Source organism: Pipistrellus kuhlii, unplaced genomic scaffold (genome assembly GCF_014108245.1).
Source record: "Pipistrellus kuhlii isolate mPipKuh1 unplaced genomic scaffold, mPipKuh1.p scaffold_m20_p_27, whole genome shotgun sequence".
Lineage (NCBI taxonomy): Eukaryota > Metazoa > Chordata > Mammalia > Chiroptera > Vespertilionidae > Pipistrellus > Pipistrellus kuhlii.
Window position 1 is genome coordinate 2,268,406 of NW_023425526.1, and position 26,320 is coordinate 2,294,725.

General features: G+C 56.0%; 1 protein-coding gene across 1 annotated transcript in view; it reads left to right on the forward strand.

Annotated features, from left to right (window-relative positions):
* Nucleotides 1-1,582: 1,582 nt before the first annotated feature.
* The window catches only part of LOC118727998 (protein FAM178B), a 50,741-nt gene continuing 26,003 nt past the window's right edge, over nucleotides 1,583-26,320 (forward strand). Inside the window, exons 1-8 of the mRNA XM_045587235.1 lie at nucleotides 1,583-2,256; nucleotides 3,074-3,135; nucleotides 6,842-6,949; nucleotides 10,171-10,347; nucleotides 11,347-11,499; nucleotides 16,763-16,825; nucleotides 16,924-17,029; nucleotides 21,134-21,218. Of these exons, the coding sequence (XP_045443191.1) occupies nucleotides 1,708-2,256; nucleotides 3,074-3,135; nucleotides 6,842-6,949; nucleotides 10,171-10,347; nucleotides 11,347-11,499; nucleotides 16,763-16,825; nucleotides 16,924-17,029; nucleotides 21,134-21,218 (1,303 nt within the window). The 5' untranslated portion in view covers nucleotides 1,583-1,707. The remainder of the gene's footprint in view (nucleotides 2,257-3,073; nucleotides 3,136-6,841; nucleotides 6,950-10,170; nucleotides 10,348-11,346; nucleotides 11,500-16,762; nucleotides 16,826-16,923; nucleotides 17,030-21,133; nucleotides 21,219-26,320) is intronic.

Consider the following 26,320-nt stretch of genomic DNA (forward strand, 5'->3'; position numbering starts at 1 on the left):
CCTGGTTGCAGTCAGTTTTATTAGATACCGAAGTTGTGTACGTGTTGGTTCTGATAGTTATTGCCAGCTTTCCTTGTAGCTTTTGTGAAGGGACAGATTTGGGGGTTCCCTGATCTCAGATATGGACATTTTTACAGTTATTTTTATATTGACGATTGCTCTCTAAAAAGAATAATTCATTTTATAGTGCTAACTAACAGCCATGCATTCAATTAGTTATAAATTTTTAAATAAATTTTTGTTATAAATTTTTAATTTTGTTATAAATTTTTATAAAATTTGTTATAAATTTGTTATAAATTATTTGATTTTGTTATAAATTTTTTATAAAATTTTTTATAATTTTTTAATTTTCTGATTATTATTGAATAATACTTCACAGTCATACTGATTTCAATTTATTGCATTATTGTTGAGTTTGAACACTTATTGATTTAGTGTTTGTTTTTCTGTAAACTGTTGATTTTTTTGATCATTAGACTCTTAAGCTTGTTCAGGTATTAGCCTTTCACCTGCATTTTCATTTACCTGCGCCTGGGCTTGATGTACGAGAGACATCTGTGTAAATGGCCTGGTCCATCCTAGCTGGGGACAGACAGCCCCTAATGCTGGGGAGGCTTGTTGGACCAGATTCCGGGTCTGTTTAAATCATTCGTTCATTAAATCATTCATGTACCGAGCCCTGCCGAGTACTAGGCCTGTGACGGTGCTGGGGCAGCCATGCCCCACCCCTTGTGGCAAAGAGCTGGACCGGGGTGACATACAGCAAGGTGCTCAAGATGTCATCTCAGAACACGGTTTTCCTGCTGAGCCATGCTAGTTTCCATTCTGTGCAGGTGATGTCCTTACACTTGCCCATCACATCCTTGAAAAGAGAGGCCAGATTGAGCCCCCACCAACTCAGCAACTTGATCTTTGTGGTGCATGTGCTCAGTCCCTGGGTGAGCTGGAAGGGGTGTCCTCCTGGGTACCAATAGGCCAGGCCCTCCTTTCTGGGAACCTAGGGCCCCAGGACATGAGCTTTCTTCTGGGGGCCCCTCCCCTCCCCTGACCAGCGGTTCCTTCCAGGACAGAGCTCCCAGAAGCTGTCGGGAGGCCAGGTCCCAGAAGGCGGTGCTTGCCCTTCCTCAGCCTGAAGGTAGGTGTCCCTCACTTCAGAGGTGGAGCTCTCCTGAGGCTTGGGGCCACAAGGGAGTGGAAAACCCATGGCTGGTTTTCCTTACATCATTTTAAAAGATATGTTATTACTGATTTTAGAGTAAGAGGAGGGAGGGAGGGGGAGAGAGAGAGAGAGAGACAGAGAGAGAGACAGAGAGAGAGACAGAGAGACAGACAGACACAAACGTCTATATAGGCTGCCTCTTGCACACCAGATTGAGCCCACAACCCTGGCATGTGCCCAATGGGAATTGAATTGGCGACCTGGTGCATAGGGTAATGCTCAACCAACTGAGCCACACCGGCCACGGCCCCCCTTGCATCTTGCAATACAGGGTTGCCCGTCTCCTCACCCAGCATGGCGGGATGGTGGCAGTCAGGTGGGATACTGTAGTACTCATCCTGTCCACAGGGGTCCGTCCAGGCAGCCGCCGCAGTCCCGGTTCTTCTGCCCAACCTGAACCACAGTAGCTTCGCTCACCCCCTACGCCAGGGGATCTGCCGGCCCACCCAGCGCCTCTGCAGCCCCAGCTCGGCTCCGGCTCCAAGATGTCGAAGAAGCCCAAGATGCAGGCCACAGGAGACACGCTCCCCGCCGACTGGAGCCCCCTGCGTGTCCCGCTCCTGACCCCGAGGGCCAAAGGGGATGTGGCCCCCACGGACTGGAGCCCCCCGCATGTCACATGTCTGACCTCGAGGGCCACGGGGGATGTGGTTCCCACCCACTGGAACCCTCCACATGTCACGTTTCGGACCCCGAGAGCTATAGGGGACGTGGCCCCCACGGACTGGAGCCCTCCACATGTCACGTTTCTGACCCCGAGGGCAACGGGGGACATGGTCCCCACCCACTGGAGCTCCCCGCATGTCACATTTCTGACTCCCTGGCCACCGAAAGCCGGCAGGGGGCCCCTAGCCCACAAGTGGGTGGGCACAGTGGGGCCTGAGGGCCTCAGGAGACTGGCCTGCTCTGTGCCCATGGAGCTAAAGCAAGAGCCCCATGACTCGGACCCCATGGAGGACCTGGCCTCACGGGAGGAACAGCTCTGCAGCCCGGCAGGTGCCAGCCAGCAGGCTGCAGCAGGGACCAGCACTGGGGTAAGCAGAGGCCTCCTCTCCTCACTGCCCTTCTCTGGTCCCCTGCCTCTGTCACCCCCAGGCTACTTCTTTTGGCCACTCCTTGGCTATACCCCAGCTGGCCTCTCACCATCCCTCCTCATCCTCATCCCTCTAACCCTCGGCTCCAAAGCCCGGGGTGGCCTCCCTTTATTCCACTCCTCGCTCTGGCCGGCGGTGGCGTGGCAGTGGGGCCTTTGGGGGTGTGGTTGGGATGTGGCCGCAGAGAAGGGCCTTGGGGCCGGGGCAGGACTAGTCAGGCGCAGAGGCCGGGCTGGCTGTGGTCCGTGGACCTGGAGTCCTGAATGGACTCTTCTGCGGTGAACTTCCCACGGAGCAAACCCCCTGCCAGGTAGACTGTGGGGACACGTAACGGTGTCTGTGACAGTCCAAGACGGCCAGTCACTGAAATGCCCACCACTGGGGGAGCTGGGGAGTTAGTTCCGGCCACAATCGGGGCGCCCTGAGAGTGTTTCTGAAGTTACCCCTGTAGTACTGACATGGAATGACCCTGTTAGTGCGCCCGGTGCGTGCGGGGGCTGGGGGTGCTCCCCTCCGTGCTGAGAGGGCTCTGGCAGGCCTGTCTGCTCGCCTGCGCACAGAATCGCTCTGATAGCACGCCTGGCCTGCGGGGAGGGCATTTTACTGTACGCACTCATCTCATGTTGGCTTATTTTTTAGTCAGGTGAATGGGTTGCCTGCTCAGAAAAGTAAACAAGATAAAGAGGGTACTTTAGATTAAAATTCTTTGTGTTTCCCTCTACTTTGTTTTTCTCTCTCTTCCCCATTCCCTGTCTAGCTCACCGCTGAGGGCTCGGAAAGCTATGTCAACAGCTTAGATTCCTTGCTGCAGGAAAAGAGGTGAGTGCAGGGAAAGGTCCGTCATGGGCTGTTCATGTCTGTGGGCTTGGCAGTGCCTTCACAGGGCTCATCCTCTGGCTCAGATCAATGCCTCCTAGGCTGCAGCCACCCACCTCCCCCACAGTGAGCCCCGCCCGCCCCCGCCCAGCGCCCTGGGTGCCGACCTAATAACGAACAGAGCGGCAGCCAGGTAGAGGAGGGCATGGCCAAGCAGAGAGCCCAGAACGCCCCACCCCCTGCCCATCACAGAGCCCGCGTCCCCGCTCCTCTTCCCATCCTGACTCTTCTGCCCAGTTCCTGCCAGTTTGGAGAAGCGGGGAGCTGGTCTCGGTTCCCTTTCCTGTGTTAGAGGCAGAGGAGGCGTGTGCGCCCGCCTCCTGCCGCCCAGAGAGGGTCACTTCCCACTGCCTGCTCTGTGCCAACCCTGACTGGCGCACGCTTTGCTCATTTCCCATGCACGCCATCTAGTTCACGTGTGCCGGCTCCCTGGGTCACAGTGAGCCTTATCTCACGAAGAAGCCCTTCCAAAGGCCAAAGTGATGTCCCTTAGGGAGGCGGGGGCGGTGTTGGAGACACTGACTTTTGCACTGGGCGGTCCTCGTTCTGCACTGGGCCCTGACCGGGCGCCGGGTGTACAGAGGCCATGCAGCCCCTGCATCAGGCTGCTGTGGAGGGGGCTGGAAGAGTGGCACCTGGAGATCAGGAATGGCTCCCCATAGGGGTCCTTGCCCTTGAACCTCAAAGGGTTAGAGTCGGGGAGGGCAGCGGAGGGGACCACACATACAGGTGGCCAGAGTGGAGCTGCAGCCGCGCCGTGAACGGCAGCTGGGTCCTGAGGGGCCTCGGGAATGCCAGATGGGCACCGGGGAGGTCTAGGCAGGCAGTGATGCGATTGCCCACGTGTCTGGGAAAGAGCTCCGGGTGCATCATGGAAGATGGTGGGAAGGAGGAGAGGAAGTAGGGCAACTGGTGATGAGAAGGGATGTCTTTGTGGGAAAGACCTGGACCTGTGGTGCCCAGCGGGCCTGAGTACATTGAGCCAGACGTCATCCAGTGAGTGACTAGCTAGGGGGACCTGCACTCAAGACAGAGGCCCAGGCTGCAGGTACCAATCTAAGAGCTAGAACCTATGGGCAGAGCCAGGGTAAGCCCTGGGAGGGGCAGGCCAAGGGCTGGGAGTCATGACTCCCTCCGCAGCCCACAGTCAAGGACAGCCGAGGACAGAGAAGGCTGGAGCCAGTGAGGGAAGGTGATGGTTGGCAGCAGGGCCTGTGATGGGGGCCGGTTGAAAAGGGAAGTACAGGGGAACCTCAGTTCTCTAACTTAATTTGTTCTGGAAGGCTGTTTGAGAAGTGATTTGTTCAAAAAACGAATCATTTTCCCCATTAGGAATAGGTAAATTGAGCCTTGGCCAGTGTTGCTTGGTGGTTAGAACATTGGCCCAAATACCTAAAAGTCTTGGGTTTGATTTCTGATCAAGGACACATACTTGGGAAGTAGGTTCAATCCCTGGCCCTCGTCAAGGCTCATGTGGGAGACAAGAAACTGATGTTCTTTCTCACATTGATGTTTCTCTCATTCACTTGCGCTCTCTCTCTTCCTCGCTCTCTCTCTCCCCCTTTGCCCTCCCTCCGTCCCTCCCTCTCTTCCATTATCTCTTAAAAAAACACACCAAAAAACACAAACCAAAAAAACCAAAAAACAAGAATGGAAAAATATCTTTAGAATGAGGAGTAGCAAGACAAAAAGTACTGTAAATTGAATTAATCCATTCCAGACCTCAAATGATTTCCTGTTTTAACCTTTCTTATATACAGTGCACATCCAAATACTGTTTAATCTACAAATCAACACTTCTTTTCTTAAATTTATTGAACAACCCTCTACTAGCCTTAAGTGAATTTTTCATATATCATTGCTTCAGAAAAGCTATCACCAGCTCACTGCTTTTTGTTTATCTAAATCACATGTGTCAAACACAAGGCCCGCGGGCCAAATCCGTCCTGCCAGGCCTTGCAATGTGGCCAGCACCGCGCTGTCATCACTGCACTCTGATGCGTTTCCATCACAATGACAGTTTATGACTGTTCAGTAAACCATTCGGCCCGCGATTTAGGCTGGATTTTAGATTTTGGCCCCTTCTCTGATTGAGTTCGACACCCCTAATCTAAATCAACGAGTTTGTCCACCTTTTCAATTGCCTTTTACACCCTTAACAGTTTTAGCACTCTTGGTGGCCTCTGTGTTTTAAAACTGTGCTAATCTCCATTTGCCAGCAACCAGAGCATTCTCTCCTTTGTCTGTGGCCTGAGAGATGCTTTTTGTCCGGCCGAGGTGTCAGCTGGAAAGGGTTGTTAGGTCGAAAACTGAAGTTTGGGTCGACAATCAAGGCATTTTGTTTTTCTGTGAGCAACTTGGTTGGGAACGTTGGAGAGTTGAGGTTTGACTGTAACGTGCTCAGGGCCTCAGGCCTCTGACTGGGGCCCAGGGTGGGGGGAAGGTCTGGAGCTGCCCTTGGAGGCGGAGGGTGGTGAGCGGCCGCCGTGGGCGTGGGCTGCTCCAAGGGGCTGGCGCAGCGTGATGTGCCAACAGTGAGCAGGTGCCACAGTGAGGTCCGTGATGAAAGCACACGTTCGCCCCGCCGGCGGGCTCCGTGGCGAGCACCAGCCTAGGCGCCAGGAGGTCGAGGTTCCACTCCTGGTCAGGGCCAGGCCTGGCGGTGGGCTCGATCCCAGGGGGGCCTGCAGGAGGCAGCCCATCAATGGTTCTCTCTCCCTCCTCCTTCCTCTCTGAAATCAATAAAAATATATTTAAATTAAAAATGGAATTGGTATATGTACCAAAATAATAACTTAATAAAAATATATTAAAAATAAATTAATTAATTAAAAATGGAAAATAAATAAAAGCACACTTTTAAGTGTGTAGTGCAACAAGTCTTCCTTAGTAATTTCTTTTAGCCCTCACTGGCGGACATGCTTTTATTGATTTTAGAGAGAGAGGAAGGTTGCCCGACTGTTTCCTGCATCCACTTTGCTGGGGATTGAACCCACAGCTAGAGTCTGTGCCCAGAATCAAACCTGTGACATTTGGGTCTAAGGGACAGCGCTCCAACTAACCAAGCCACACTGGCCAGGCAGAAACCATGTCCTCTCAGGCCTGTGCTCCTCTGCACACTCAGAAATGATTCGGTCAATGCAGTGCAGTTCTGCCCCCGTGAAGGTAGAAGTTGTGGGGGTTTTGTTGTGTGTTTTTGTTGTTATTGTTTTGTGTGGGGTTTTTTGTTTTTTTGTTTTGCAGAAAAGCAAGGAAGAATTCATTGGCTGCAGCAAAAATATACTTAGGAGAGTGAAACAAGGACGGGCTTAGAAGAAGCCACAGGGGAGCCCAGGCTGGGCTGCCCAGGCTCCCTGGGAAGGCAGAGAAAAGGGGCCTGGGAGCAGGGCCAGGGGGTTAGCCCAGGAAGAGCTGCCCGCTGCTCCCCTGGTTGCAAGGCTCATGAGGTCCCCTAGAGGTTAGGGACACATGCATGTGGGGAAGGAGAGGGGAAAGGGAGAGCACAGCGTGCTCCTGCAGGGAGAGCCAAGATGGAAGTGTTTGAGGCGGGCATTTCGGCTGCCGGCCCCTCCTTCCGGGGGTCCCTGCAGCCAGTGCCGCTGGATGACCCTCAGGACAGCACTGACCTCTGGCTCTCATCTCCCTGCAGGGAACAGGCCCTGGAGCCGGAGCCGGGGCAGCTGCTTCTGCAAGACCCTGCTGACCATGGCTCCTTGGATGCCCACGAGGAGGCCGGGCCCCTCACGCCCGAGCACAGGTGGCGGGGCACACGTGGGAAGAGGGGGCTATGAGGGGCTCAGGTGGGCACTGGGGAGGGTATGAGGGGCAGGCAGAGGTGGGGAGGTTATGGGGGAAGCACCCCTTTACCCACCTCTTCATGCAAACAATTTAGCCCACCACACTCTGGGTTTTGAACAATTTCAGCCAGAGATTTGTGTCCTTTATGAGTTCTCTGGTCGCCTCCTTCCCTTAAACCCACATTTACTGGGAAATACTTATTCCTAGCTGTGTGCCAGGTCTAGTGTGGGCCTTTGAGGACACAGATCCAAAGCATGGCCTGCTCGGCCCCACTTGTCTGCCCACATCCACGGAACCTACTCTTGGGACAGTGACTACACAAAACTGCAGCCTCAATGGAGACTGCCTTTGAAGGGGCGCGCAGCCACCTGGCACGTCCCGTCCCCGCTGGGAAGAGAAGGCGGCTTCTCTCGGTGCTGCCGTGCAGGGTCTCATCTGTGCCAGCCTCAGAGATGCCCAAGGACCACAGCTGAGTCCGCCTCAGGGAATCCGTTATGTGTTCCTCCATGTGTCTGTCCATCCTTCCATCCAGTCACCCATCCAACAAACGTCCACCGCGCCTGACTGGAGCCAGGCTCTGTAACAGACTCGGGACGCAGCGGGAACAAAGCCCGCGGACATCTCTGCCCTCAGATCATTGCCTTTAGGGCAGGAGACAAACAGTGAGCCGGCCGGGAGAAGCCATGTGACAGGCGCTCATGAGAAAGGATAAGCTGGGGAGGGGCTTTGGGACTGTTGGGGGGCTGGGAGGTTTGGGATGAGGGGTTGGGGAACCACACCACCCCCCACCCCTGCACCAGGTGACTTTTATGCAGAGCCCTGGAAGAGGCGAGTGGTGTCAAGGAGAGACTGGCGGAGAGGGAGGGGGGAGGTATTAATCAAAGGGGCCAGAAGGGTTTGGCCTGAGCAAGCAGAAGGGAGTTGTGTGGGGTAAAACTAAGGGTTATGGGGTGGGGTGAGGTGGGATTGAGAGTTCTTTTGGGGGATCCAGAGGCAGAATCAAGGAGGCGGCTAGGATGCCTTGTCTGGAAAGGCAGACTTGGGAGTTTCTATATACAAATGGCATTTAAAGCCACAAAACTGGGTGGGATGACCTGGGAGCCATTTATAGAGAGAAGACACAGGGGCCCAAGGCCAACACAGAGGCCACGCTGACCTTGACAGGAGCGACTCTGGCGTGGCTTTGGGCAGATCTGATGGCACAGGTTCCTAGGAGAACAGAGCAGAACAAAGAGCAAACTGGGCCGTAGTTGGAGGGGGGCGGAGTCAGGACAGATCTCTCTGTCTTTTCCCTCCCTCCCTCCCTCCCTCCCTCCGGCTGCCACCTCAGCCATGTGATGCTCAACACGCCCGACTGTGGCTGTCCCGGCCGTGCCTCTCTTTTTTCTCAGTCCTCACCTGAGGATATTTACCCACTGATTCTAAGAGAGAGGGGAAGGTGGGGGAAAGAAAGACACATTGATTGGTGGCCTCCCACATGCACTCCAACCGGGGCTAGGAATCGAACCTGCAACCCAGGTACGTGTTCCTGACTGGTGCACAGGCCGACGCTCTAACCACGGAGCCACAGCGGCCAGGGCCGGCTCTGCCTTTGCCTGAGTCTGAGTGCCGTTATCCCGCTGGTTTGCGTGACAGGCGGAGTGTGCATTCGGCACCCTCTTCCTGAGGATGTTGAGTGAAAGCACACGGCCTCCTCGGGGCCTCACTTTCTGGTTGTTGGCCAGAGATGATTAAGTGCGACACTGTGGTGGGCTGTTTGCTTTTTCCTGCAATTTTCTCGGTAACCAGTCACCTCAGGACTAGATCAGGGCCCAGCACACTTCCTGGGAGATTTGTAGCCGGTAAATGTTCAGGCTGTGGGCCATGCAGCCTGTCTAAGACCAGGCTCTGCTGTGCGGAACGCCCGCAGACATGGGAGTGGCTGCGCTGCCCTGAAGCCTCGATCAGAACTGGCAGGCGGCACTCAGACCCGGTCTAGGTTCGGGGTCCCTGCCCCCTGCCGGTGCCAGTCCTCACTGTGCAGAGCCCAGTGGCCGGATGGGCTGAGGGGAGGGCTGTGTGCTGAGCGTGGAAACGGTGGGACCTCGGGGTGGAGGCCTCGGTGGCAGCACAGGTGATGGGAGCACTGCTCTCTCTGTGTTGGGGCCTCTGGATTTGGTTTCCAGGTTCCCGCTCGCTGGACAGATAGCCTTGCAATTGAACCTTTTAGAAATCCCTGCAGCAAGAATCATTACTGTAGCTCTGCCTTCCTGCTGCGGGCACTCAGGACTCGGAAGCCACGCTCGGATATGTTTAAGTCCTAGCAGGAAAGGAGTTATCTGGCCAACCGGTTTAAGACAGAAGGGGTTTCAGGCTTGGAAATCACTGACACTTTTCTGGGCACGTGACATTTTCAAGCTGGACTTTGAGAAAGCCTTTGATAGCAGCCATTTTGAGGTGGTGGTTTTGATGTGGGGTCATTTTGATGGGACAGTTCAACTGTCTGCTTCAAAGAAAAGGACTTCCTGAGACACAAAGCCAGCAGCGTCTTCCCCCCTGAGTCGGGTGTGGCGCATGGAGGAGCGTAGGTCCGGAGGGGGGAGCTGAGGGGCCCGGTCTCGTCTGGCAGACAAGTCGCCTGTGACTCATAGAACCACAGCTGCCCTCAGAAGGGGACCCTGAGCATCCTGAGCCGATCATCTGCTCGCACGCGAAGGACTGACTGGCTAGTATTTGAATGGACAACGTCTTACATTCCTATTTCTTCAAGTTGAAAGACCTTGTGTGTGTGCTGGGTGGGGGAGGGAGGACATTTAAACCACAACAGCATCCTTTATCCTCAGTTTGGGCTGCACAGGAAGCCCTGGATTAGATGTGTGAGGGTCATCCCGGAACTCTGAATGACAGACAGACAGACCTTACAGTTAATATCACAAAAGTCCCTTTGAACAGTGGTTTGGGGACAAGGTTAAGACCTTTTTGTAGGTAAGCCTACTTCTTCCAGACTTTTAATCATTTGAACATTTTTTAATTACAAAAACAACTTAGAGTATTCAAACAGTGAAGAAATTAATCTCAAATGGCAAAGAAACGAGTAAAACAGAAAATGGTTTCACCCTCTGGCGGCTTTCCCAGGCTGCCCCAGAGGCCCAGGGTCACTCTCCCAGCGTGATGCACCCCTTTGTGCTGTTCCACCCTCAGGGCAGCCTGCAGTCTGGTCAGCCTGACCGTGGCCCGCCTGGCACTGCCAGAGAGCTCACCTGGCCAGCAGCGGGCAGCCACCTCGCGCTCCGCCTCCGGTGCCAGCTGCTGTGTCCCAGATCCTAACGGGAGCCCCAAGTGCTACCCACTCCGAGTTCACAGGCTCAGCCCGGCTGAGTGTGGCCGGGGAGCAGTCCTCTGCGAGAGAGGGCATGCAGTACCGTAGCTGCTTTACTTTGTTGCTGTTACTGTTGTATAAAATAAAGAGGAAATGCCTCCTTTTTTCCAAATCCTGCAGCCCAGGACTGACCCCAGGTCATAGTTGCATGTACCAGATATTGGGGGTGGGGGGTGGGATACTGCATGCATTCATGAGTGTGTGTATACCTACACACACACACACACACACACACACACACACACGTGCACGCACACTTTCTGTTCTGCAGCTTGCTCTTCCACCGCATTGTGGTGCAGCCACCTCACTCCCAGGAACCATCCCACTGCCTCCCTTTCCCCATTCCCTCCTCATGCAGTGACGGGACTGACGGGCACACCCTCCCGACATAGTTGGATGGTATCCCTCTTCTTCTCCCTGCTCTCTGATCTGCTCAGTCAGACTCACAGGAAAGGTGGGGCCTGGGCATCTGCATTTTGGAGGCTTCCCAGGGAGTCCTCCTGATCACACAGCTTAGGACCACTGCCCGGAGGAAGAGCCTGGGCTCCTTCATGGTGAGGATGCCCTCCCTGACCCTGGCTGACCCAGGTCTGGGCTCTGGCTGTCCACCTGCTGTAGGGCACTGGGAAATGCAAGGGCACTGATGGATCCTCCAGCACCTGGCACTGCACATGGTGGGCACCCGGTGAACATTGGAGCTGAAAAGAGCCGACGGGTGGGGCTGGGGTGTCACCAGAGCCTCTAGCCCGTGGACTGAGGCTCAGGGAGGGATCAGGTGTACGACACAGCGAAAGGGGGGGCTCCTGGTTCCCAGACCGCTGGTTGTCTGTGAGGTCCTAAAGGTTGGCGACCGCTGCCTTCGTCTACATCGCAGGGTTTTTCTCCGTCAGCAGGTGGCGCTGTCCTGGTTCAGTTCCACCCTCCCCTCCGCTCAGCTCCCAGGCCCCAGCTGCAGACCAGGTGTGCCTGCTGACCGGCTCTCCATCCTTGCTTGGCAGGACGCTGTTGGAGAGGTACTCCATGTCCCTAGAGGTCATCCCCTCAGTCCATCCAGGAGAGGCCGTGTTTCTACCCAGGCATCGCCCCCTGCCTTGCGACCTGGACTGTTCGCAGCTGGAGCCCCGCAACCACCTGGAAAGGCAGTTCCTCAGGTAAGTGTCTGTGCTGCATGACCTGGCCCTCCCCATGGAGCCCCTGTTAGGACCAGCCCAAAGGAGGCAACCCAAAGCCGTGTTTTGGCCCGTTTGGAAGTGTCGACTTTTCGAGATGTCGATGAAAGAGCCACCGTGTCTAACAATATTTAATTTTTAAATCTTACATTTCAGTAAATATTAGCCTGTGTATTCATGTACTCATATTGCCTTTCCCCCTCACACCTGAGCTTCATCAAACAACCTTAATCACAGTCATCCTACCTGCCTTCGGAGTTACGTCTCCACCAGCACTGGAGCCACTTCTGGGCCAGCTAGCAGTTTGCAGAGCATGCGCGTCGCTGCCAGCCACTCCGGAGGCCCTGCGTCAGCCTGTGCGCGAACCGGGAGTGTGTCCGGGAGGAGGCTCTGTGTGCAGTGTCAGGACAGCTTGTTCCTCTTCCCTGGGAAGGAAGTTCACGATTGTTATCACATAAGCTCTGACTATGTTGTTTTCTAAGGCTTAAAAAACCTCATGACAGTAACATGCAATACTTGCAATTGTGAGTTCACACAGGGAAGGAGAGAGAGCCGAGGACGCAGGGCGCAGCCGTCCTGGGTGCGGTGCGGCCCAGGGGCTGGAGTGGAGGCCGCTGGCCCACCGCTCACAAGTCAGGCTGCCCCTGTGGCCCCTCCGGCCACCTTAGGACTCGAACCCAGGGATCTTGTTCTCTTTTCCAGCTGTTTGGGGCTTCCTTGTGTCTGTTTCATTAATTCTAAGTCTACTTTTAAAATAATAGATAACATTTTAAAAAATATATAGTTTATTGATTTTGTACAGAGAGGAAGGGAGAGAGTTAGAGAGTTAGAAACATCAATGAGAGAGAGTCATCGATCAGCTGCCTCTCGCACACCCCCTACTGGGGATGTGCCTGAAACCAAGGTACATGCCCTTGACCAGAATTGAACCCGGGACCCTTCAGTCCCCAAGCCGACGCTCTATCCTTTGAGCCAAACCGGTCTCAGCAATAGATAACATTTTGATGTGTTTCCTTTAAAACTGAGATTCATAGAAAGTTTCAAACATACATAACAATAGAGGGAGCAGTACAATGTGGCCTCATGTTATCTACTCAAAGCTCTTCTGGTTCTGTCTCTACCCCTGCCGGCTAACTAGCATTGTCCCCTCGGGTAGTCTTTAGGCAAATCCCAGACACACATAATTTAATCCGTACGTGTTATACTTCAATTTGTGTCTCTAAAAGCAGGATTCTATCGTTAGATGTTACATCAATGCCATTATTGCACCTAAAAAACATAGTAGCTTCTTATCAGTCAATGTTGAGTTTCCCTCGATTGTCACATAGGAGTTTTCCACACGTTGTTCGCATCAGACGCAGACGTTGCGCCCAGCACGCTGCTCAGGGATGCTGCTGCCCTGCCCGGGCGTCCTCGTTGCGTGGCGGGCAGGCTGTCCCTCCTTCCCCTGCTACAACGCGTTCTTACACGTGTCTGTCTGGAGGTCTGGAATATTCCGTGGGTGTGATGTGAGGTGGTTTGGCCTGAGCGTAAGAATAATGATGAAGGTTCACTTTACCAAATTGAAATGTATCTAATAAAGAGAGGATGAAAAGGGGAAAGGGATGAAGGGAGGGAGGAAAGATAGTGGAGCTGGAGAAAGGAGGGGATAGCGACCAGGCCGGGCAGGAGTGGGGCGGGGAGGACAGGAGAGGAAGGCGGCTTCCTGAGCAGCCTCACGGTTTGTGCCAGCAGCAGGCCGCCTGCCCCGGGCTAGACGGCCCGCAGGAAGTGCTGGACAGAGGAGCTGGCCCGCGGAGCGGTGACCTGGATCTGAGTGGCTCTGCCAAACGGGGCCAGGTGGCTGGCCGGCTCCCTGGGCAGGAGGAATGCAGGCCCGCCTGCCTGGGGCCTGCTGACCGCAGTGCACAGTGCAGCCTCGCCAGCCGGCAGATCCTAAGCCAGGGCGTTCTGGTCCGGGCCCCTGCTCCGCCTGGGTAAGGGCTGCTTCCGGAAGGTCACCCATTAGCCTCGGGGCCATCTTTTAGTTCCTGTTTTGGCCAAGGACCATCAAGTTTAGACACAAGAGTGGAGAATACTGGTTCTTTAATAATTATCCCGTTGTGTTCAGCCGGAAACACGGAAATGGAGGAAGAATAAAAGATCACTTGATCTCAAAAAAGCAGTTTTTCCATTTCCTGCCGTACAGACAGCTAACACTGTGATTACAGGTCATTGTAACTGTCCTCCTCATACTCCTGTGTTTCCCAGACTTTCTGAGCATTCTTACATGTGAGGGGAGAAAAAGTGAATGCCTCCCTAAAAATCACGTCCGGAAACAGAGTGGCTTCTCCCTGCTGTGAGGAGCATTATCTGCCTCCCCACTGTTCACCGGGGGAAGCCTTGGCACTGAGGGAGCAAGCTGTTTGTCTCAGGCGGCAGAGCGAGCGGGGCCCGGGCCCGGGCTGCTCAGGGTCTGAGCCGCAGCTGTGGCACCGGAGGTGGCCCGGCCGCCCCCTGGCCCATCACCAGCTGGACGTGTGGCCTCCGCGCGGTTCCCTGGGACCAAAGGCACATGCCTTCCTGCCAGGGCTGGTGCCAGGCTGAGCTTTTTCCTCCTCCCTGGACAGCAGTTCGACAGGAAATCCGATGCCCGGAGTGGAACTTTGGGACGTGCCCACTCCCGGCCAGGAGGCAGCTCCAGGGAAGGTGGGGGCTGCCCGCTGGGTTATGCAGGGTGCTCCCTGGCCCCGCAGTGTGCGGGGGGAGGGGGGGTGTCCTGCGGGTGGGGCGCCTGGTGCGCAGGCCAGGGCCTCGCTGTGAATGCTTTAACAGGAGGCCGTGGGCGGGTCCGAGCTGGAGGGCCTTGCGGCGTGGGCACCGGACCTCCGAGGCCCAGCCCTCGCTTTGCCAGGACCTCCTCTTCCTGGCATGCTGGGGGGAGCCTGTGAAATAAATCCAGTAGTTAGTGGGCAGGACTGAGCCCGCTGGCTGCAACTGTCTCTGAAAACACAGAGCCCCCAGGCAGGGCGGTCGCCGGGGTCCCTGCTCTGACTGGTGATGCTGCTGAACTTGGACAAAGGACAGCAGGAAAGAGAAGAGCAGGGATGAGGCTCTGAGCACTGCTTTCTGTTCTCCGAGGAGGCCGTTAACGTCCATTTGAGTGGCTTGGCACGGGCGCAGAACCTGATCCTGTATAAATAGCTGCCTGTGTTTATGCCTCCGCCAGCGTGGGATCCCCAGGCAGGAGAGCTGCCCTCTGGGACGGCCGCGGGCGGGGGAGGAGGGAGGCTGGAGGACCGTTGGCCGGCCTCTCCGGCAGGGACGTCCACGCAGGCCGGGGCTCCGCCAGCGCCCACGTGTGGGTCCACACGGCCCTTTGGTGCCGTCCCGTTTGGGGCCGACTCCCCTTCCTTCCCGCAGCTCCAGGCCCTCCGTCCCCGCCACTGGGCTGGGGACCAGCAGTTTCCTGACTGGCTGCTCCGTGTCCTGGCGAGAGCTCCCTCCTGGGACCCGGGGTGGGCAGTGTGGCTTTGTGTGCAGCCCGGCCGCGAGGCTCCCTCCGCCCCGCTCACTGTCTGCAAACCGCTGGCCGGAGCCGTGGCTTAGCCGCCCCGCGTCCAGGTTCTCGATTTGTAGACGTGGCAAACCACACGGGTTCTGTGACCCACATGTTTGAGTGTTCAGCACACACCTCCTGCCCCTCCCCTTGCCTCCAGGTAAGGCTGCAGCTCTCCCTCCCTCCCATCGGCTCCCCCCGAGCTGGAGGTCACTCCTGCCTCACCGCCCTTCCGCGCGGGGGCAGCCTGTGAACCGCAGGGGCAGCGGCACTTGTGGGCCAGCCCTGGGCAGAGTTCCTGAAGCCACTCGCTCCGGGCGCCCCGGGCCACCCTCCCTGCCATCTCCTGCTGCTGGTCTTACAGACCAACCTGCCTCGGCAGCCGTGAGCCCAGAGGCAGCCTGGTCACTCCTGTGGCAGCAACTGCGCTGCAGGGTGGGCGAGGCCGAAGGGAGACGTTGCCACGGGGGTGTCGCTCCCCTGGAGCAGCGGTTGGAAATGCATTGATTGACAAGAGGGGCTTGTACGGTCAGCCCCCCATTGAGAAATGGGCAGGATGCCCCCAACAGAAGGCCACAGTCTCCTGAGAGTCCCCGGAGCACCAGCCTCCTTGCCACGTGGCCCCGGGCCAGGCCCCGCTGGTCTGTGAGGCCCTCCAGACACGGTTTGCCTGGGTGTTGCCGGCACCGGGGTTCTGTGCGTGAGCCGCGCGGGCATCACGGGGTCAGTCCATGACAGTGTCCGTGTGCCCAAGCGCATGGAGCCGAGCGGTGCCGCGGCCCCGGGGCACACACATGTCTCATGAACAAATAACCGTCTGTTTAGAGCCGCCAACTTCACAAACAGGGGGAAAGCTGCTTTCTCCTCTGAACTTAAACGACTTGGAAAATATAAACAATCTGTAAATTGCCTGGACATACTCAAGGAGACAGCATCTTGGCTTGGAGCAGAAGCTTTGTTCTGGAGCATTCCGTGCCTCACAGATTAAAGCATGTCCTTTGTAAAGGGAGAAGGGTGGGCTGACCGAGGACTTTCTATCTGGAGTCATGATTTTAAACGCTGTCCAAAATCCCTGCATGGGCCTGGCCATCAAAGCAAGAACGGGAAGTTACAGCCCTCTCCCGAGAGCAAAGGGTGCTCGCAGAGGCAGCAGGAGGGCCCCTGCCCAGCCTCCCACGGAGGAAGCCTGCGACCCTCCGAAGTGGCTCCCAAGCTCCTTCCCCGAGGCCCTGGCCACCTGGCGCGATTCGGCTCCTGGCCTCGGGGTGGCCAGCAGGCGGGGCTCCGCGGCGGGGTTTGGAGGCTCCCGTTAGGACGCTGTCCGAGTGGGGCTTGGGTTCGGGCACAGGCAGGTGGTGACTGGTGCCAGTCCCTGGACGATTTCTGGAGTCCCCGGCGGCACCCTTGTTTGTGATTCGCTTCCCAGAATTTCCATTATTCCCCATCTTCTCAGGTGTTCCCTTTGTTTCGGAAAAACAGCCCAGGCCGAAGCCCCGTGTAACCGGAGTCCGGATGCTGGCCCACGTGGGCCCGGTGGTAACTCTGCCCGACGGTGGGGCCCTGGGCCGAGGCTGTGCCCGGCCACTCTCCCCCAGCCAGCCTGGGGACACTCGGTCCCCTCTGTCCCGGGAAGGACAGTGTGTTTAACCTCTGAGAGAGGTGCTGCGGGAGCAAGCCATTCTGGTGAGAGCGGTTTCGCCCTCGCAGCTGCCTGCATCCAGGGCTCTACAAACTGTCCATAGCGATCACTGACATGATCCTAGCACCCCTGTGAGGCCGAAACGCGGGAACCCCCACCCCGTTTTACTGAGACGGGTGTTAAGGAAAGCTGGGCTGGAGCCCCCTAACCTGGCTCTTCCGCCCCGCAGCTCCCCGCGGGCCCAGCAACTCTCCTTCCTGCGCAGTGGCCTCCTGAGCAACCTCTACCTGCACCGGCCTGGCTGCCCTGTGCCCCTGCTCCGGTGGCTGTTCCAGGTGAGGACCAGGCCTGCCACCAGGTGGCGGGAGCGTTCCGGCCCACAGCCGGGCAGGCGCGGGGAGGGGAGGGAAGGGCAGAGGAGTGGGGAGGGGCGGGGGCCTGCCTCTTCCTCCTCAGGTCTGGGCTGCTTCTGGATTTGTTTCCCTGAGGCAAGAGGAGGAAGGCCTGTGATGGCATGTGGTCTGTCACCCAGAGCATGTGCCTCGCAGGGTGCTGCCTGTGCCCCGAAGTCCTCTGTGATTCTTTCCCTGCTGCTCCACAGGCGCCTCCTGGTCCTGGCTCATCTCTACTCCAGGTCTCAGGGCCTGGCTCAGGGCCCGGCTCAGGGCCACCAAGGCCTGGAGACCCTGTAGGTGGGGGGCCTCATGAACTTCCAGCTGGGGTTGCTCAGGTGTTGAGCGTCTGCCTCTTCTGTGGGTGTAGTCAGCTGGGGAAGCCCAGAGCAGCTGCGCTGGCCCCTTTCTGCCCCGCTGGTTCCCCTGGGCCTGAGAGAGAGGGTGAGAGCCAGCAGGGACAGCCCAGGCACAGCTGCTGAGGTCTGAACGCTGCCAGCCTTGGCACCTGCCCAGACCAGACCGTCCCTGTCCCGGAGGCAGGTCAGAAGTTCCGCCTGGTCTCATCCTGGCATGTTGGAGCCTGGATCCCAGCTGTACAGGAAAGCAGCTTGCAGGGCAATTGGACAAGGAAGTCGCCTTGCTGCCTGGCTGCCTTCCAGGAGGAGCCCTCCAGCTCTCTCCTCCCCTGCCCCTCCCTGCCCCGGAGGGAAGAGGCACCCTTGGTGCCTGGGGCTATTGAGTGTGGCTGTTGCCCTTGTCCCTCCCCCGGGCCCAGTGGGAATGGTGGCCCAGTGGCAGGGAACAGTGTGGCCATTCTTCTCTGCTCCCAGTCTGTGCTCCACGCACAGTATATGACAAAACACAATCGGGCATTGGGAGGCACAAAGGGCTCGTCTGAGACATCGCCCACAGAGGGTCCTTGTGTGACCCTGGCACGGTGTGGACGGCCTCCCTGTCCGTGAGTCCTGGGGGGAGCGAGCTGTCCCTGCAGTCTCCTCTCCCACCTCTGTCACGGGAGGGGGGGGGGGATCGTAGCCCGGAGGCACCAGCCTGAGGCAGACCATTCCTCCCCGCCACTTCCTGCCGTGTGACCTTGGTTTTGTGTTCTGTGGCCTGGGGCTGAGAGTCCCATGAGGAGGTGAGTGAAGTCCTGTGACCTGCCGTGTTTGGAGGTCCCCATGGCGCTGCCGGGCCTGGCACCTTGTGAAGGAGAGTTAGGGAGAGGCTCCAGCTCTCCATCTTCAGGAAGGAGCCAAGTGGCCATGTGGCTGCCATGTGTCACTGCAGGCCTTCACCGGACTCTGCCATTTCACCTCTGAGGTTTGGGCGTCCTTGTACTTGGAACACTTCCTCATGGAGCAGCACCATCCATTCATCCGTAGACATCGGCTAAGGTCCTGCTGCTGTACTGAGCTCTAGGGGTGGAAGGGCTTGGGGGCTGGCGTCCCGGGTGCCTGCCCAGAACGTGGCCCTGTGCTCAGCAGACTTCTGAGCCTCGCTATTACAGGGACTCTGGCGGCAAGAGACAGCAGTCCATGGGGCTCCCTGAAGCTGCTGAGGAGACTCTTAGGAAGGTGCAGGGGTCGTTTGTGGGTCCTCGGGAGGAGCAGGAACGAGGATGGAGAAGGATTGGATCCTAGGAAAGATCTCGGCTTTACTCTGCAGACTCCATGGCCCAGTAAATTCTCAGGAAGGAGAGTCTGATTGGACTAAGGGGTTAATGACGCCCCCAACCCCACTCCATCCAACCAAAGGCGCCTGGGGGAGCAGTGTCCCTGGGCTGCCCAAGGCTCCCGGCACACCTGGAGCTGACTCAGAATCGGGGAGCAGAGCAGACCTCCCATCGGCTCATCGGCTGTTTCTTTGGAAAGAATATCCTCAGGGCCCTGGGACAGGGTCCTGCCACCCTCCGGGCTCCTCCCAGGGGCTTCCGTTGGGTATACAGTGGGCACCGGGTGAATAGACTTTGGCCTCGGTGCTCATGAATCACATGAACTTGTTACTAGAGCGCTAGTGTATGCCTGCCAAGTGAGCCTTGCTGGGGTCGTGGACAAAAGCAGGTATCATATGCTCTGAATTTATATTCTTGTTGGGAAACAATCAGATGTCCAGCTATGGATAAAGAAATTATGAGAAGTTATGAGGGGAGGAGGAGGAGGAGGAGAGGAGGAGGAGGAGGAGGAGGCGGCGGCGGCAGAGTTCTGGTGTCTTAGGTCAGATCCCGGGAAGCTGACTCTGAGACGTGATTTCCCAGCAGATTTCTGGGAAGAGGGTGGGGTGTGCGACACCCTCAGCAGCTACCCTGGGAGGGAGAGAGGAAGGCCTGGGCGGAGTCAAAGCAAATGCAAGAGAGGTCACAGTGGGGTCTTCTGGAACTGGAGGGACCTCTAGAGTTGTCCCAATGGAGGCAAGGGGTGCAGGCCTTTGCACCCCAGCCTAGGTCAGTTCTCGGACAAAAGCTGTGCTTGGAGGGGTGTGAGACCTTGGGTGAGGCATTCCCTTCATCCAAGTTAGTGGCCAGAGGGACTGGCTCAGGGCCTCAGGCAGCCACCGCACTGAGCCCTGGGTGGGGCCCTGTCCTGGAAGGGGCGGTGCCCAGGGCATCCACCTCTGAGTTCTTTCTCAGCGCTCAGGAGGGTGGTTCGTGGGCAGCATGGCCGGATCTGTGTCCCCAGGCCAGATGGCACTGCCGGGGAGGGAGCTGTCCATGCCACTCACCCCAGATGCCCAGCTTGTGAGCCTGCGGGGCTAAAAAATATTAATGCTTTTCCTCCCACTTTCCAAGTTCTTCTGGCTGGGCTAATAATCAAGCGAACAGGTTATCAGAGAAAAACAAAGCTTAATGCATGTGCCTAGGAAACTCACATGGGCATGGAATTCCGAAGACAGTGAGGCAGCATCAGGTAGATAAGACATTTTTGGGCAAAAGAGACAAGAGGGAATGGGGGATTAGATTCCAGAAGTGAGAATGGCTGACTCACAGGCAGTCGAGGAAGAGCAAGAGGCCCCTGGCAGGAAACCTTTTGCTAGACAACCCAGAGGGCGTGCTTCATGTGCAGCTCCCAGGCCTGCGGCTCCACCGTCATTCCCACGTGGCTCAGGTGACCTAAGGTCTCCTTCCTGGAGCAGCTTGTCTGTCTGAATCTCTTGGGCAGGACAGGGAGGAGGGTCAGAGCTTCTTTCTGAGTTTTTTAACAAACAGCTTAAAATCAATATGCCAGCCGAAACCTGTTTGGCTCAGTGGATAAAGCGTCGGCCTGAAAACTGAAAGGTCCCAGGTTCAATTCCGGTCAAGGGCATGTACACTGGTTGCGGCACATCCCCAGTAGGGGGTGTGCAGGAGGCAGCTGGTCAATGTTTCTCTCTCATCAATGTTTCTGGCTCTCTATCCCTCTCCCTTCCTCTCTGTAAAGAAAAAAAAAAATCAATAAAATATATTTTAAAATATAAATAAATAAAATCAATATGCCAGAAAGGGCAGCTTCAGGGAAGCAGAATTTTGGTCCCTTCAACCCTCAGAGTCAAGGAGCCTTTAAGCAAGGATTCCAGGACATTTGAGTCAGTGGGTGACCTGCTGCCCGCACCCCGCCCGGGCTGCTGGAGGCCCTGCGCTGAGTGCAGCCGTCGTCTCATCTCAGATGATGGCCGTCTCAGACGGCGGAAGCTGAGGCACCGATCTGGGCGTGATGGGGACCACAAAGGGGTCCGGCCTGTCATTGTCCAGCTGACTTTCAAGCTCTTTCTCTTTCCTGCACTGGCCCAGCCTGGAGGGGCCCAGCCGTGACAGGGAGTGAGGGGCAGGACAAGACTCCGCACAGGGAGGTGGACGGAGTAGGAGGGTTCAAGTCACACAGACCGGCTGCACCCTGGCTTTGCCCGTACGAGCAGGGTGACCGGGGAAGCTGCTTGCCCGTATGAGCGGGGTTCCTCCTCTACGATGGCAGTGATGACAGTGTCCGTGTCCCGCACGGCGTGAGGACGGAGCAGTAACGGTGTGTGCTGTACGCAGGGGAGTGACCGGCCTCCTGTTATTTCTCCTCCCAGCTGCTGACATGGCCTCCAGAAGTTTCCTCCGGCGCCTTTGGTCTCCTGTGGGATCTCAGCGTGGATGGTCTCTTTCGTCCGTCCGGTCAGTACCGGGGGTGGGGTCACCATTCACAGCTCCCAGTCTCCTGCGCCGGCCTGCGGGGGAGGTGCTGTGGGCGCTGGGGGCGCAGTGTCACCAGGCTGTGGAGACATGGGGCCATCGTTGGCTCTGGCGTCGGCATTAGTAGAAAGCTGAGCCGACAGGCTCCGTGGCACCTGGATCTGGCCTCAGGGGAATAGCACTGTGGCCAAGCCCAGGCTGGCCTCACAGACTCGGGATCCCAGAACGGTCTAGAAGGCAGTTCCCTGGATTTAAGGGGACAGTTCTTTCTGAACTTGTACATCAGGTCAGGGAAGCTCCTGGGGTTGGATTAACCAGGGGCTGGAGCCATGCCCACCAGCAGTGAGGCCCGAGTTTGGTCTGGAGAGAGAGCCTCACATCTCTGTCTTGGCCCTGACAGCGAAGGTGCACAGAAGCCACCCTTACACTTCCAGAAGTTCTGAGTTCACAGAAGCAATTGCTTTTCCCTCCAGTGGCTGCACACTTCCCAGGCTGTCACCATTTCATTCCTGAACCCAGACACTTTGGCACCAAAAACAGTATCATGCACCCAGTTGCAAGTTGCTTGCAGCAGGCAGACAATGAGAGGGACAGACAGGTGTCCAGACCCGCCTTCGCTCACTAGCGGAAGTCTGCCCACCCTCTCTCTCAGACACTGATGGCATAGCTCAGAAGGCCAAGGTCGGAGACCTATGATGCACCATTGACACCCCACCAGCACTTTGACCTTCTGCTTTTGTGCCTCCTTGTTTCAGGAGTTGGCTGAGCTGGGGGCCAGCTGTCAAATTAGAGCATCCAGACCCCTGCCCCCGCCTAGGGCCCCTCTGAGGATTTCTGAATAGCCCCAGTCTCAGCATCCTCTCCCTTTTCATAACCTCTGCCCCTGCGCCCGCTGCCCTTTCTGGAGCCTCTGGGCACCTCTGCGGCATGCCTGCCCTTTGGGGAACAGAGGCCTCCCTTGTCCTGCTCTCCTCCAGGCAGTGCTGTGTCTCCTCTCAGAGAGGGGGCGAGGCCGGCCCACTCTGCTCTGCTTCTTGCCACATTGTCCTTGATTCGCCTGCACCAGGGCGGCCAGGATCTCTCCGGAGCTCCCAGGTGGCTTAGCTCTGCTCCCTCCACCCCAGGGCATTTCTCATGCACCACCTGAGAGTCCATCCAGGGGCTCTCCCCGCCCTCCCCCCTCTTCTCCCCCCATCCCATAGACTGGCCTACAATTCCAGGCCCAAGGTGCAGTCTTCACGGATTCAGAGAAAGTCAAAGGCCAGGTCCACAAATGAACTGTCTGCAGGGACTTGAACAGATGTCCTCACCCGCAGGCTCACAGCAACATTACTCACAACAGCCAAAAGGTGCGAGCAACCCAAGACCGCGCTGGTGGGTGACCGGACAGTAGTGTGTGTACACACGCGATGGAGCACGAGTCAGCCTTGAAAAGGAAGGAGCCGGCAGGCTGCAGCACGGATGAGCCTGGAGGACATCATGCTGAGTGAAATAAGCCAGATTCAAAGGGACAGCTGCTATATGACTCCTTCTATGTGAGGGCCCTAAAGTCATCGGAATTATAGGGGTGGAAAGTAGAAGGCGGTTGCCAGGGAACGGGAGGAGGGTGGGGAGTTCGTGTTTGATAGGCACACTGTCTGGGAAGGTGAGAAGTTCTGGGGAACCATAGATTTTGCCATCCTAACCCTCCTCACTGTGTGCAGTCACCATCACCATTCCACGTTCCGTGCTTTGTACCATCACACACACACACACACACACACACACCAGCCAAGTCCAGAGCCTAGAGCAGTGCCGGGAGAGACCACCAAAAGCCGGAGCTGAAAGTCAGCCGCCGGTTCCGGAAGCGTTTGGGAGCTCCGTTAGACCCGGGTCGCTGCAGACAGACAGAACCAGGCGCCCTGGGATTCGTGTACAAGCTGGGGTGCTCTGAGTGCCTCCAGCACAGGCCACAGCCTCCGGGGAGAACCCGGTCCCTCCCGTCGGGATCTGTGATCGGTGTGCCTGACCTTCCTCTGTAAACGGGGTATTTCTTCCCTTTCCTGGAACTCGTGGTTGTGGGCAGCCCTTCCAGACCACGCTGGGGAGTCACCCACCACGCTTCCCCAGCCTGCGAGGGCGAGGCGCCTGGCCTCCGGCGAGCTGGCCGTGTGCAGGTGTCCTGCGGGTGAGGGGCTGAGACTGGCAGCGGGGTCCCTGGAGTGTGGTACTGAGTGTGGCAGGAGGATTTTCCTGACTGAGAAGCACACATAACTGTCTAGGGGGACGGGATACTCCTGACCCTGGTGTTCTTCATGCAGGGGCTGTCTATCCAGTTATTCAGCAGACGTGTTCCGAGGCGTCCTGTATTCTAGCAGCTCGCTTGGGGTCGTGGCAGAGGGAGAGGAGAATGAGGAGGCAGATCCTGCCCTCGTGGGCCGGATGGCTGCGCAGCTGCAGTAAGAGGTGGGAGGAAGGCCAGGGCAAACAGTGGACTTGCACGGAAGGGGGATTACTCCAGCTAGATGGGGACAGGAGTTGGGGTTGATTTGTAGAATGGGGGCCAGTAACCCATCTCTTGAAAGATGGTAGTTGCCTCTCTTAAGGGCTGGCAGGTCCAGTGCGCCAGGTCTCTCCATTTCAAGACGAGCTGCGTGTTGGTTAGGATGGACTTTGCCTGTAAGGAACAAATACCAGGTCAGAGAGGTTTATTATCTCACGTGAGAAACATTCCAGAGGCGGGATTACGGGCCCTATCCAGCAGATCTGAGTGTCAGAGCCCTGGCTCAGCCCGGGGCTGGCGGCTCCCGCAGGGTTGCAGGGTGGCTGTCGTGGCTCCGGCGTCACCGTGTCCTGTGAGGGAGCAGTGCGCAAGGCAGGACATTCTTTGCATTTCGTTTCACTAAACAGAACCATGTCACGGGCTTCCTGACTGTCAGTGCCCTTTGAACCCCTGGCTATGTCTGAAAAATTTCAGCTCCATGAATCCTACTCCTTCAGGAACTCCGGACACTCACTTTTCCAGCCTCTTTCCAAATTTTGAATTTTTAGTTTTGGAATTTCCATTTAGTCCTCTTTTCTTCTTCTTCTTCTTTTTTCTTCTTCTTCTTCTTCTTCTTCTTCTTCTTCTTTTTTTAATAGTTTCTGTTTCTCTACTGGGATTTCTTGTTCATTCAATGTGAGCATATTTTCATTGATCTCCTTGAGCACAGTTATAATAGCCGCTTTAAAATTCTCCTCTGTAATTCAAACACCTGGATTATCTAATTCATTACATGGAAAATTAAGTATGAAAGTGAGCTGTTACTTAGAATGAGTAAAGAAGTCATGGACCAAAGTGCTGGACCATGGGAGGTTCTTCCTCCTCCATCTTTTCAGAGTGTTTTCCAGAGACATTCACGCCCAAATGCCCGCTGGCCGTGCCGGGCTTCCTTCCCCGGCCTGGAACTTTCGGGCGCGCGGGGGAGAGCCCTGGGCCCTAAGCTTCACCAGCTTTGTGGGCAGTGGCTCTGGCACATGATAGGCCTGTTTTCTCTCAAACAGCCAGTCCTGGGCTAAGAGTTCTGACTGCTCCAGGAGCCCCTAGGCCAGTCCCTGCAAAGGGCAGGGGGATGCCACGGTTCTCCCACTGGATGGACCAGCTTTTCCCAGCAGAAGCCAGAACAAAGCCCGCTTCTCCCAGGGAGGAAGAGGAGCGTGGCTCTTGGACAGGCAGCCACTGCCACGGCCAGAATGTGGGTGTTTATGTGAAATCTCAGGGTAACTAAGTCAGTTAGAAAACAAAAGTAGAAACTGCCCCGGCAGGGTTAGTGTCTGCCTGAAGGACTGAAGGCTCATGAGTTCGATTGCTGGTGAAGGGCAGGTACCTCTATCTCAGTTGCAGGTTCAATCCCTGGTCCCTGCTGGAGGCAACCAGTTAGTGTGTCTCACATTGATGTCTGTCTCCCCCCACCCCCTCCCCGCCGCCCCCCAATTTTCCTCCCTTCTCTCTTCTACTCTCTCTCTAAAGATCAATGGAAAAAATATCCTCGAGTGAGGATTGAAAAAAAGGAAAGCAAAAACTCCCGCTGTGAATCCTTCTGCAGATTCTTTTCAACTGTAGATGGAACATAGCTCCAGTGGCCTGCCCCCGAGGAGAGGATTCAGGTGCAGAGCTCAGGGAAGCAGAAAGCAGCAGAACAAAGAAAAGGGGGTGCAGGAGATGAGGCTGAACATTGGGGGCCCGGTCTCAGAGGACAGTGGGGTCGCTACAGACAGGGTGAAGCTTACTCTTTGTTAAGACCAAGACAGAATGTTGCTATTTAGATATAATCTACATACCATATAATTCACTCCATTAAAGTGTGTGATTCAGTGTGGTTCACAGAGCTGTTCAACCATCACCACTGTCTAATCCTGAGCATTTTCCTCACCCAGCACAAGACGCTTCAGACCCATCAGCAGTCACTCACTCTCAGTCCCCCTCTCCCAGGCTCTGGCAACCCCTAGGCTATGTCTGTCTCGGTGGATTTGCTTAGTCTGGCCACTTCACATAAATGGAATCACACAGTAGGTGACCTATTTTTTTTAATGGTTGAAAATATTACATATGTCCCCTTTCCTGAACTCCCACATTGACCTCTTCTATCCTCCCTTTCCCACCCCCAGGCCTCCACCACCCTATTGTCTGTGTCCATGGGTTATGCATATATGCATACAAGGTGTTTGGTTGATCTCTTCCCACCCACCCACCTTCCCTTGCCTTCCCTCTGGGATTCCAGTCTGTTCCATGCTTCTGTATCTCTAGACCTATTTTGTTCATCAGTACTTTTATACCATGGAATACTGTGTAGCTGATAAAAAAAAAGGATCTCTTACCTTTAGACAGCATGGAGGGGCCTGGAGAGTATTATGCTAAGCGAAATAAGCCAGTCAGAGAAAGACAAGTATCACATGATCTCCCTCATATGTGGCATCTAATGAACAACAACAAAAAGGTAGGTTATCTTTTGTCTGGCTTATTTTACTCAGCATAGTGTTTTCAAGGTCTATGCATGTTGTAGTGTTTGTCAGTATTTCATTCCTTTTTATAGCCAAATAGTATCATTGTATGAATGTACCACATT